The sequence below is a fragment of the Spinacia oleracea genome, chromosome 6, assembly GCF_020520425.1.
Source record: "Spinacia oleracea cultivar Varoflay chromosome 6, BTI_SOV_V1, whole genome shotgun sequence".
NCBI lineage: Eukaryota > Viridiplantae > Streptophyta > Magnoliopsida > Caryophyllales > Amaranthaceae > Spinacia > Spinacia oleracea.
The window spans coordinates 15,929,099-15,940,386 of record NC_079492.1 but is presented as its reverse complement, the minus strand read 5'-3'; the positions used below and the strand labels follow the sequence as shown (position 1 = coordinate 15,940,386).

Sequence of the window (11,288 nt, the reverse complement as noted above, 5' to 3'; positions counted from 1 at the left end):
CCTCAAGTGAATGAAAAAAAACGAAGGAGAGGAGATGAGACACCTTCCCCACCACCACACCCGCAAGGAAGAACCTGAATATGTTGTTTAAGGAGGGAAGATGCTTATTCAACAATACGTTGTTATCTGTTGTTTAAGGAGTTTATCTGTTTTTTTATGTTATGTGATTTATGTGATTTAAAGTTTAAGTTTAAGTTTAAAGTTTATCTGTTGTTTAGATGTGAATTATGTTGTTTAAAGTTTAAATTTTAAATATTTTAATATATTATGGTGATTGAATGAACGTCATACGATAACCCTATTACATGAACGACTAATTAAAAAATCGGAAATTATTAAAAAAATACAGTTACATATTTCAGTTAAATATTTTTGTAAATACAGTTACATATTTCAGTTAAATATTTTTGTAAATACATACAGTTATTTGGATTAACTTACAGTTATTTGGATATCATTACAGTTATTATACACTTAAACTAACTTACATATAATTACAGTTATTTTGGATCCAACGTTACAATGCATCCAACGTATAACTAAAGATTAACTCAAATCAAGGATGCCAAAAGACTAAAAGAACAAATGGAGAGACTAAAAGAACAAGACAAGTACCTTATTCAACAATAACATTGATAATAATAAAAAGAACGCAACCAAGAGAACAAAGGATAAATAAAAAGTAAGAAGAAAAATAACACAATAACATAAAAACAACAAGTTAAGAAACACAAATGAAATTGATAATAATAAAAAGAACGCAACCAAGAGAACAAAGGATAAATAAAAAGTAAGAAGAAAAATAACACAATAACATAAAAACAACAAGTTAAGAAACACAAATGAAATTGATGATAATAAAAAATAAGAAAACAATATAATGAAAGAACAAATTATGAAACGAAAATGGTCTATTTTTCTACCATAAAGAAACTTTTCTTGTAATACGAGCATATAGAGGTAAAACAGTCCTTTTATGAAAAAAATCGTATTTACATAATCAAATTCTTCAAAATCAATCAGCGATTTCAATGAAATCAACGTGTTGTTACATAATTTGATTCATTAAAATCATCAAAAACACCAAAACTCGATTATTACAAAAACTAAATCATCAAACACACGATTATTACAAAATTAAATTCATCAAAACATTATTTGCAGAAGAAGATAATCGATTTAATTTGATGTTGAAGCAGAAAAATATATATCGCAAGAAGAAAGCAAATCGAATAAATAACGCAAAAAACAGAGATGAGAAGACTAGAGCCTTTAATATTCTTTTGTTCTAGGGTATTGTTCTTTTGTTCAAGATAAATGTTCTTTTGTTAAACACGCGCGTTATATGTGTTTTTTATGTCGTTTTATTTCAGGTGCACGCATTGGGTACTAACTATACATATATGACTTTGGGTACCACAGCTATAAAAGTTAATATTGTACCAAACCTATATGACATTGGGTACCAGGCTAATAACACATTTTCACACCAAATCATAAGAAGTTTGAAATGAACACAACTTGTAGTACACGAACTAAAAACACAAATGTAAAAGGGATCAACACCAGCGAGTGTTGGGGGTAACAAATCATAAGAAATTTGACTAAACCAACATTTAAAGGGATCAACTTGTAGAACTTGACGACATTGCAATATAGAACAATGTCGTTAAAATATTACACACATATATTGGTGCCAAAACTACAAAGTATTCCATCCCCTTTAACCAAAATGCATAATGTAAGGGAAGTATTGGTCACCAAACAACAAAAGCACGGTATAGTTCATACGCAACCGATAAACAAAGTTGATGATTAAACACTCGAACTAAAATAAACATAAGTTCATGACACTAGACTATTATAAATCAACGGCAATGGGTAGCAATTATCTCCGGTATCAATGGACGGCAAGAGTTGTAGTCTGAATTCAAATGGGACAAGAACAGAGCCTTCCGGGCAGCGCCTATCTCCCCCTGCCATGGAAAGTAAATAACCAGTATGTTATGCTAAGTGTATTTTAACATAACGTTATGTTCCAATCAACAAATTTGATTAACATAACACTTACCACATGCATTGACTTTTTGAAAGCATTAGCAGTCTCCCGGATCGCCATAAGCATCACAACCCCGCATGCATGACTGTGTAGGAGGAATAGCATAGTTAATTATATATTAAATATACACAACTGAGGGAAAATAAACTAAGGGAATATCAACGGCCATATACTTGTCATTATAATCAGGAAAACCAACAACATCCAGGGGCCATTTCCCCATTTTCTTAGTCTGCCATGCCGGGGATGCGTTAAACTCCTTGTCAGTCTCCAGTAAGACGTAGTCAACGGCAGGTATCTGGAATTTAAAAAACTGGTTAAATGAAGCTAAAAACACTATTCAATAATGTTTACCACCGCAAAAATTAGTAAGGACTACAAATCTCTAGTCCATATACCAATTTCTTTAATTCCGCAGAATGCTCTGCAGCGGGATTTTTATACATGCTGTCAATGAACCATATCTTCTGGTCTTTGAGTGCAAAAGCAACACACCACCAGTGTTCGTTTTCGACAACTGGAACAAAAACCTGTAATTTACAAAGTCTAATATCTCTTAAACCTGTCTTCATTCAGTAATAACAATGACACATAGGTGATGAGATATGGACTAACAAAACAGGTACACAATATAATGTTTGGTATTCAATATACCAATTCCTAACGACTTTTGGTACCAATACGGAACAACACCATCAACTGTTTGTATCAAACCTAAAGACAATGGGTCCCAATCACATGCCATGTGAACGTTTGGTACCAATGAATATGGATAATAGTCACATGCATGATGATGTTTTGGTTAGCGATCATGTGTTAAGTCAACATGAGTCAACTATTGCGAACATACAAAATATCTAATAATGAGGGATGAATAGTATAAGATGGTAATACCACAGAAATATCCGAGGAGACCACCTTCCTAAGTGGTTGCGACCACTTCTTGAACAACCCAGCATATGTTTCTTTCGTCTTTAGCTTTTGATGCTGCCAACATAGGATTTAGCATTCAATAAACTGGATCAAACATAACGTATATTAAAGACCTAGTTTTAGTACTCACTGCAAACATAGAGTCAAGCATAAGTCTGCGACAACTCTTTGGAAATTCACTAGCCCACTCCCGGTTGTAGAGATATGCAATTGTACGAACATACTGGGAATTCACATAGGACCTGGGGTGAACAACCGAGTAACACATCTGCTGGTTTGCGTCGTTCCCATCACATTCAATCAACATAGCCCCTCTGCAAAACAACAACGATTTAGTAGATTTCAACAAACAGTGGGGTAATTATCATCTTTTAGAGAATCGAACATACCCTGCTTTCTTTTTGGTGTCGTAAGCCTCTACGTACTTCAAAATAGAACTGTCTGCCTTCGTCATTCTAATACCTAGTCGTTGACGAGCTGTTCTCATTGCTATTGCCTTCTCACTAGGCTTACGGGATCTCTTTGTCGTAGTGCGGTGTTTGGGACTAGGTTTAGGCCTCGCTGCCTTTATTCTTGTTCTCACCTGACCATCACCACCTGGTTCAGCACCATCAAAATCTTCAGGATTGGAACCATGAACAGCACCATGGTCCAAACCTTCACCCCCACCCCTTGTATTCTCGGTCCCATCGGCACCCGGACCCTCTGCATTATCTGCACCTTCAGCTTCACCCGCAACCGGACCCGTTGTACCACCATTTGCTCCTTGGTTCTCATCATCATCATCACCAGGTTTATCTTGATCCGCGGTATTACCAACATCTTCTTCATCTTCGTCACCTTCCTCGCCATCTTCTTCATCATCTTCCTCGCCATCTTCTTCATCACCTTCCTCGCCATCTTCTTCATCACCTTCCTCTTCATCTTCTTCATCTTCGTTTTCGGGGTCCTCCAAAACATCATTTTGTGGCTCCACAAAATCATGTTGTGGTGGCTCTTCTACTGGGCCCTGGGGGTCTGCCTCTTGCTGCACAACAGGCACCACTGTCCCTTCTTCTTGTGGTCCGCCTTGGTCTCCCTCGGTATGACCTTGCTGGACAGGCTCATGACGTGGCTCTTGTTGTGGCTCGTGTTGCGGCAGTGCCTCCATAGGCTCATTCTGCATGGCCTCCAAGTGCTGCACTAGCTCAACCACTTGTTGTGGGGGGGCCTGCTGCACTTGCTCTGCCTCCTCCATAGGCTCATTCTGCACGGCCACCACTGCTGGAACATGCAGAAACTCAAACACGGGCTGCTCCACAGGCAAGGACTGGTAATTCACAAACACATTTTCTTCACCTCCCAATGGTTGTTCCACTGTGTGTTGCACATTGTCTGTTTCATCCTCCTCCAGTACAATGACATCTAACTCACTCAGGACCTTGTTGACCGACTTATCCACCGCCATTGGCTCACCATCCACGTTAATATAAGCATTATCGCTGATTTGGCGATGGGAACTGCTAGCAGGGGAGGGATCTTTTTCAGCAACACCAGGGGAGGGATCTTTTTCAGCAACACCAGGGGAGGGATCTTTTTCAGCAACACTTTCCTTTGCCCCCAGCCTGCGTATGATTACTTGTTCTCGTATCACGGCACGGAGGTCTTGCAGTAAGGGGGCCATCCTTTCCATAACCTAATACCAAGGTCAAACAAATAGGACGCTTTAGTCTAATACATTGACACAATATTATTAATAATGAACAGTCTATAAAAATGCAAATAATACCGTTTGGTACACGTTCAGTATTTACAAATATATTCCAGTTTCTATTATTTGGTACACAGTCCGGTGTACCAAATTTCTTAACCACCATGACACTCATGAGTCTTTCATCTGCTTTAAAAGACTTCACAATAATACTTTGGGGGATTAAGCAGTCCTTAAATGAAAGAATCACCATTCTTTCATTGTCATTGGACTACAGAATCCTCCCAAGGTATTATTATAAGCTTTCTGAAGCTACACTTTTACACTTGTATATCGTCCTTCAAACAACAGCATATAGAATGTGTTTAATACCAATACCAGAAAAATTGATATCAAACTACTGCTACTCATACCAGATCAGCAACCTCTTCTACCAATGGCCTTCTTTCTCCAAATAGAGGATGGGGCTCCCGGTAAACAACATCAACCGTCTGTTGAAATGAAATAAAACCAAGAATATATTTAAGAAGTACTAATAACAATGTCATATTTAAAGCAACAAACACCACATATATTGATCACAGGAGAATACACACCGATAACCTCCCATAGTCTTCAGTAGGCTTCCTATCATGAAGTTTCACCTTCTACACTTCCTCCTCAGTCCAGACTTTTAGTCTGGGGAACTCGTCCCAACGGACAGGAAGCCGACATAAACGATCTAGATAAAAAACCTGCCATAAATGGATAACTAATTAAAACATGCCAGAAAAGGACTACAACATACAACACTTATAATGAACATACTTATTAAATGTCAATTTCAGGAGAGCACTCACCAACAAAAACAAAACACAACCACCAGTCCCAGCCGCATAACCCTGAACTTCTAGCTTCCGCTGGCATGTGATCGCGTAGTCTAGCAGCCATTTGTGACAAAACTCACACCAGTTATACTGATCTGCGTCCTTTGCAACACATACAGCACCTAGCAGTTTCGTCGACATGTTTGCACCATCAGTAGAAGGACAAAGAATCTGTCCCATTAGCACAATCATGAAGTTCTCCATGAACTCAGTCCTTTGACGTTGATTTGCGAGCGGCACTAAGTTGCCGAGCTTGTCCAAGGGACCTAACAACACACGAGTTGCGTTGGATATCAGTATTGTGGTCTTGTTGTTTGCAGGGTTTTTCTCACCATACTTCACTGCATACGCTAGAGCTTTTCCAGCCGGCAAATCAGAATCCTTTTCAGGGACGGGAAGCCCGCTGTTCCTCAAACCAACACTACTACAAAAATGGGCAAAGAGACCCTTAGCAAAAGACCCGTTGATCGACATAACGGGTCTTTTTAATATGAGAGATCTAATATTATATATAACGGGTCTCTTATGAGTTAAAGGGCCCACTTAAAATTAGAGGGAAAAATAAAGAGACCCGTCATCTGAATTAATGGGTCTCTAATGTATAAAAAAGGTCCTTTTTTTACGTGAAAAAAAAATGAAAAACACCAGAGACCCTTGATTTAACAAAATGGGTCTCTTATATATCATATGACCCACCTCCCATACAAATTAAAGTAAAATAATAATTAAAAAAAAAAAAAGTAAAATGCGGAAAGACCCGTCGTTTAATCCAACGGGTCTCCACTTTCATTCATTTGCCCCCCAAACCTTCGCTAAACTGCTAAACCAAAATTCACCCTATTGTGTTTGCCTCTTTCTTCTTCCTTAGATTCAAGAGCTAGGTTTCAGGAAAGACAACCATTGGCGAACTCATGGACGAACTCACCACCACCGGCGAATTGCACTACCACCGGAGAACTACCGTACCATCGGCGACCTCACCATCGTTGCTAGCGAACTACAAATTTAGGTTTTTTTTTTCTCAACACTCTCTTCATTCTCTTCTTCTCTTTAATTTTATTTTTTGAATTTCTGAATACCTTGTGGGTTTATTCGATTTTCGATTTCAATTTGTAATTTCTGCTACAAGATTGGGGTTTTTTTCTTCTGAATTTTTCAACTTCAATTTCTCCTACGAAGTTGGGTTTTCCCCCCCTGAATTTGTGAAATTTCAATTCCTGAAATTTTGTGTTTAAATGTTCATGTAATTGCAATTGTGGGTTAGGATTTTTCCAGTTTCACGGGAAAATATGATTTCCACCTTGTCATGTTTACATACTTGTTCTACACGGGGACATTTTGATCAGCAATATGTTTCTGGGAAAATGCTTTTGTTGTACAGACTGCAGAATGCTTGTTCTGTTCCTCTTCTCCTTTTCCCAGTAAGATTAAAAAAAAGAGTCGAATGAGAAAGAGTATTGCAGTTGATAGACTGAATAAGTTCTTATGTTTTCTCCAAATTACATTATCTATTGTATTTTCCCTTTGAAAAACAATAATATGGCTTCAACATGTGTAAACCTAGATTAATTGTATGATTCTATTACGGTAAGAAAACATACTCGTCTTTTATCTTTTAGGAAAAAAAGCATAGAGCTCGGGGTTGAGAGTTTCAGCATAGAGCCCTGTCTTCCTTCTTTTCTTTTCTTTTTTTTACAACATTGACCTTTGTTGATTTTAATTTGTCTTCTTCGACCTGATCTGATAGTCTATTGTTGTGGCAGTGGCCAATAATATGTGTTCATTGTTGAGATGCAATTCCATGTCCATTTTGATCTAATTGGTTCAAATGTGTTGTATGATTTGAGTTTAGTTGTTTGCTACTGTGTTTTTCTGTTGAAATGTGCCAGGAAGAAATTTTGGCATTGCTAAGTTCAAACACTGTCATTCCCTTAAAAAAAAAAGTTCGAACACTGTCTTTGAAGTTCAGTTAAACCTTTTCTTGTGTCTATTTTTCAGCTGTTGTCAGATCAAAGTTTTGTTCTTTGGCATTCTGTTTATGTAATTTTGCAGTTTATGACTTTTTCCGATTGTAATCTATCATATGGACTCTGTACTGACAAGCATATACATGTGACACAGTGAGGCTATCTTCTTTTCTCATCCTTTCCCCTGGAGTTATCTTCTTTTTTGGCTCATTATGAAAATGAAAATATAACTTGAAATATGTATGATTGAGATGTGGGGACAAGTGTAGGTTAATACCATTGGATCTGTTTTAATTTCCTTGGTTGCTGCTTACTGTTATGAGTAGTCGATAGTAGATCTGCTATGTGTTTGTATTCTGGAAGTGTTTCCGTTGTTGCTGCATTATAGGCAGTCGATAATAACACTGCTACGTATTTGTGTTCCCATTGTTGCTTCTTACTAATATAGGCAGTTGATAGTCTCTCTGCTATGTGTTTGTTTTCCGTTTCCATGGTTGCTTGATATATAACTTATATTTTTCCTATCATACTCAGGTTACTTCAATAGAAAAGGCTGAATATGAGAAAATCTTAAAAGGCGCTGACAACAGAAGATAGTACCAATCTGTCTCGTTCGGCAAAAGGCTACAATCATAAGGTAGTTTCTTGTTGTTTGAGAAACTTGCAGATTGTTTCTTTTACTTATCTAAGAAGAATTGGCTGCCAATAAGGGTGATTAGCGTGTGATGTGTGGCTAGAGTAGTGCCTGCTTTAGATGGATGTAATGTAGATGAATGTGGTGATAGGCTTTTCGACGTTGAGTCGTTGACAAAGTATAAAATTCTTCCCTTCAGTGTGCATTTCACTGATCTATAAACCCCTCTTAGCTGAGTTAATTGGTGATATAATTCTATTTGTTATATGCATATGAAATTGAATTTAAATGAACAAGCTCAGGAGGTCCATTCCTGTGTTTCAAAACTTGTTAAAATATAAGATTTGCTATATATTTATGTTGTGAGTTGTGACGTTTAAGTGTAAGAAGATCCTAAAATGAAATTTAGCTTAAGAAAGAACATCTTTACCTGATGTTGTTGTTTGTTGATTTAGCTTGCTTAGGAGTTAATTGCATGAATAGGTTTTTGAGGACTAATGTGTCCAGTGGCAAAAAGCTTGGAGGAATCTGTGGAATAATGCAAGGCTTAGCTCTAGTAGTTAAATCGTATGATATTTAACTGTCTTATGTGCTTCGTGTTTCTTTTCCACATATAAGCTGCTTGTTGGATTCTCAGATCATATTTAAAATAGTATTGTTATCTTTATTCTTATGTTCTTGTTTGCGCTTTGCTGTAAATTTGAATCATTTGGAGATGAGTACTGCTTGGAGGCTTTCCTAGATTGAAAACAGAGCTTGCTCGATGTATTTCCCTATTATGTTTGAAATTCTTTTTCCTTTTCTATGTCAAATGTATTTTTCTCAAGGTTTTTGTTTTTCTTCCGGATGCTCAATACTTCATATGAAGTATATCGCAAGGATACCAACAGGGACTTGTTTAATTTATTCATTCACATATAACATGAAGCACTACATCATTATATTATGGCTATGAAGAAACTCTCTCGGGCTCAGATTTCATATTGAGTTTGTTTTGTTGTTAGGATCCTTTCAGTTTGCTGGTATTGCTAGTTTCTTGAATCCAATCATCCATTTTACCTATCAAGGTGTGATTTCTTTAACTAGCTTAGGTGAGCAAAATCTTCTGACCTTCGTTCTCCTCTTTCATTCTAATTTACTATAATTTTATTTCAAGAGCGTAGAATGGCTGACCGGTTTAGATTGCATGTTAAGGGAGGTGACAGTGGAAGTGGGAATGGAAGTTTGTGACGTAGTTGAACTGATCGGTATGGCAAGCCTGATGGTGGGTTTGACTCTAACTTGATTTCAGAATGATTAGTGATTTCACTTTTAATGGTGATCACCTTCTAATAGGAATCATAGTTTTACCGATAACACAATCTATATTCCCCTTATTTTACAGGTGAAAAGGCGGTGATGTGATTAACATCGTATTCTATGTATCTGCTATTGCTGTATTTTAGGTCATGGAACAATTAATTCATTCATTATAGATGATATCCTTGTGGCTAATTTGCAGAATGGACGATGGGGTGGGCATGGTACTTCAAAGAATAAGATCGGCAGCCGTGGAGAAGACAAGGTTATAATATTTTAGCCCTTTAGTTATTGGTCATAGTTGTTTATTAGTATTTGTATGTTTGGTATTGGTTGATTGATTGCTCAAGTCTTGTTTCACAGGTTGTGCAAGTTCCTGTTTCTACTGCTATCTATTTTGTGGAGAGTGAAATCCCTTCAATAGTGGAGAAGTCATCTTCTGTGATTCACCCTTGGGATCTTCCAGGTATTTTTACTTCTGATCTCCTTGCATCTGATCAGCTATCCACTTTTAGTTTGTGGGAGCCGGATATGGATTAGGTTGAGGAAAAGTGTTTAAACCAACAACAATTTAGTGAGATCATCATGCATCATTAGATCTGATACAATGTAAGCTCCTGATAAGAGAAGGTTTTTTCTCACTTGTTTAAGTGAATTGCATCTGCAGCATGGTACACTTCACATACTTGATTCCTTTCCCTTCAGCTTCTTGTAAGACTGTCCATTCTTTGTGATGTGTGGTAAACACCATACCTCAGCATCCAAAGACGTATTTTCTTTCTTTTGATAAGCTGAATGAGCAAATTAACTTACTCAGCAGCTACAAAGGATACAGAAGACAAGACGAGACACCAAATCCAAGTAAACACAAAGACAAGACACCAAATTTTGCTCCCTTCCAAACACATAAAGGTGAGATACACTTACACTCACCACGACGTTCTTTCACCTCGAAAGCTTCACTTATTCTCTGGCTTATTATTTTGTCGTCCAGTTTATGTGTTGGTTTTATCTGCTCACTGAATACTTTGTAGTCAAAACCCAAAGACTTGTCTATTTTGTTCTCATCTCATCCCTTTACAATCTTATATAGAGACCAATCTTAAGCTATATACTATAATCCAAGATTTCAGCATAACATATTTTCTTATCATAGGTTTATTTTAATACCCTATTGCAATTTTTTTGTGTTTTAAATAATGTACTTTGTATTCATATTATTTTTTAGTGTTTGATAAGTTTGAATTATAAAATTCTTCTATTCCACTTCCTCTCCTCACTTGCGCTATCTCTGGTGTTTCTTCTTCTTCTTCTTCTTCTTATATCAGTAGTCCGACTTCATTGCACTAAACTGTATTTTGTCAAATTTGACTAAGTTTGCGCTTGTAGCTAGCTTCTAATCACTTAATTAATGGTTTAACTCAATTTTCTATTAAACTGTGTTAGCTCAATGCGCAATATATGATTAAGATTATTATCAGACTGTAAAAATTATATATTTGATATAGTTCGGAGAATTTCTTTCTTTTCAAACAAATACTAACTATGCATTTGCTTAAATAATAGTACTAATTATTTTTACTTATTTACAGTTTTCTCAAGAAACTTATTCATCGGAAAATGTGGATGAGGTTAGAGACGTGTGGGTCGAGTATTTTCTCAAGCAAGATGAAGACGAAGACGAAGAAAACAAAGATGTTGGTATGGAAATAACTCCATGAGTTTCGATTCCAGTTATTGGTAAATTGGTGTGAATGATTAGATTTTAGAACCTTTTGTTTTACGTTTTTGGAAATTATGATGTCAAGCTTTTACGTTTATGGAAACTACAGTTAATGTA

At 36.6% G+C, this 11,288-nt stretch overlaps 1 protein-coding gene and 1 long non-coding RNA gene across 2 annotated transcripts; one reads left to right on the top strand and one right to left on the bottom strand.

Annotated features, from left to right (window-relative positions):
• Nucleotides 1-1,706: 1,706 nt before the first annotated feature.
• LOC130462811 (uncharacterized) lies at nucleotides 1,707-2,284 on the bottom strand. Its single transcript, XR_008923613.1, has 3 exons — nucleotides 2,233-2,284; nucleotides 2,072-2,144; nucleotides 1,707-1,976 (listed from the first exon to the last, which is right to left on the bottom strand). It is a non-coding gene; the product is annotated as an uncharacterized lncRNA (long non-coding RNA).
• A 3,691-nt stretch (nucleotides 2,285-5,975) lies between these two features.
• LOC110804278 (probable GTP-binding protein OBGM, mitochondrial) lies at nucleotides 5,976-9,988 on the top strand. Its single transcript, XM_056831967.1, has 5 exons — nucleotides 5,976-6,557; nucleotides 8,050-8,152; nucleotides 9,165-9,413; nucleotides 9,651-9,713; nucleotides 9,812-9,988. Exons 3-5 carry the CDS (start codon nucleotides 9,336-9,338, stop codon nucleotides 9,986-9,988), a joined length of 318 nt encoding a protein of 105 aa, XP_056687945.1. The 5' UTR covers nucleotides 5,976-6,557; nucleotides 8,050-8,152; nucleotides 9,165-9,335.
• Nucleotides 9,989-11,288: the final 1,300 nt, after the last annotated feature.

Bases quoted from the DNA above. Each gene is read 5' to 3' on its own strand.
- LOC110804278 (XM_056831967.1), top strand. From the start codon at position 9,336: ATGTTAAGGGAGGTGACAGTGGAAGTGGGAATGGAAGTTTGTGACGTA. The intron at 9,414-9,650 runs GTGGGTTTGACT...GCTAATTTGCAG, and splicing joins TCGGTATGGCAAGCCTGATG to AATGGACGATGGGGTGGGCA. The intron at 9,714-9,811 runs GTTATAATATTT...CTTGTTTCACAG, and splicing joins GCAGCCGTGGAGAAGACAAG to GTTGTGCAAGTTCCTGTTTC.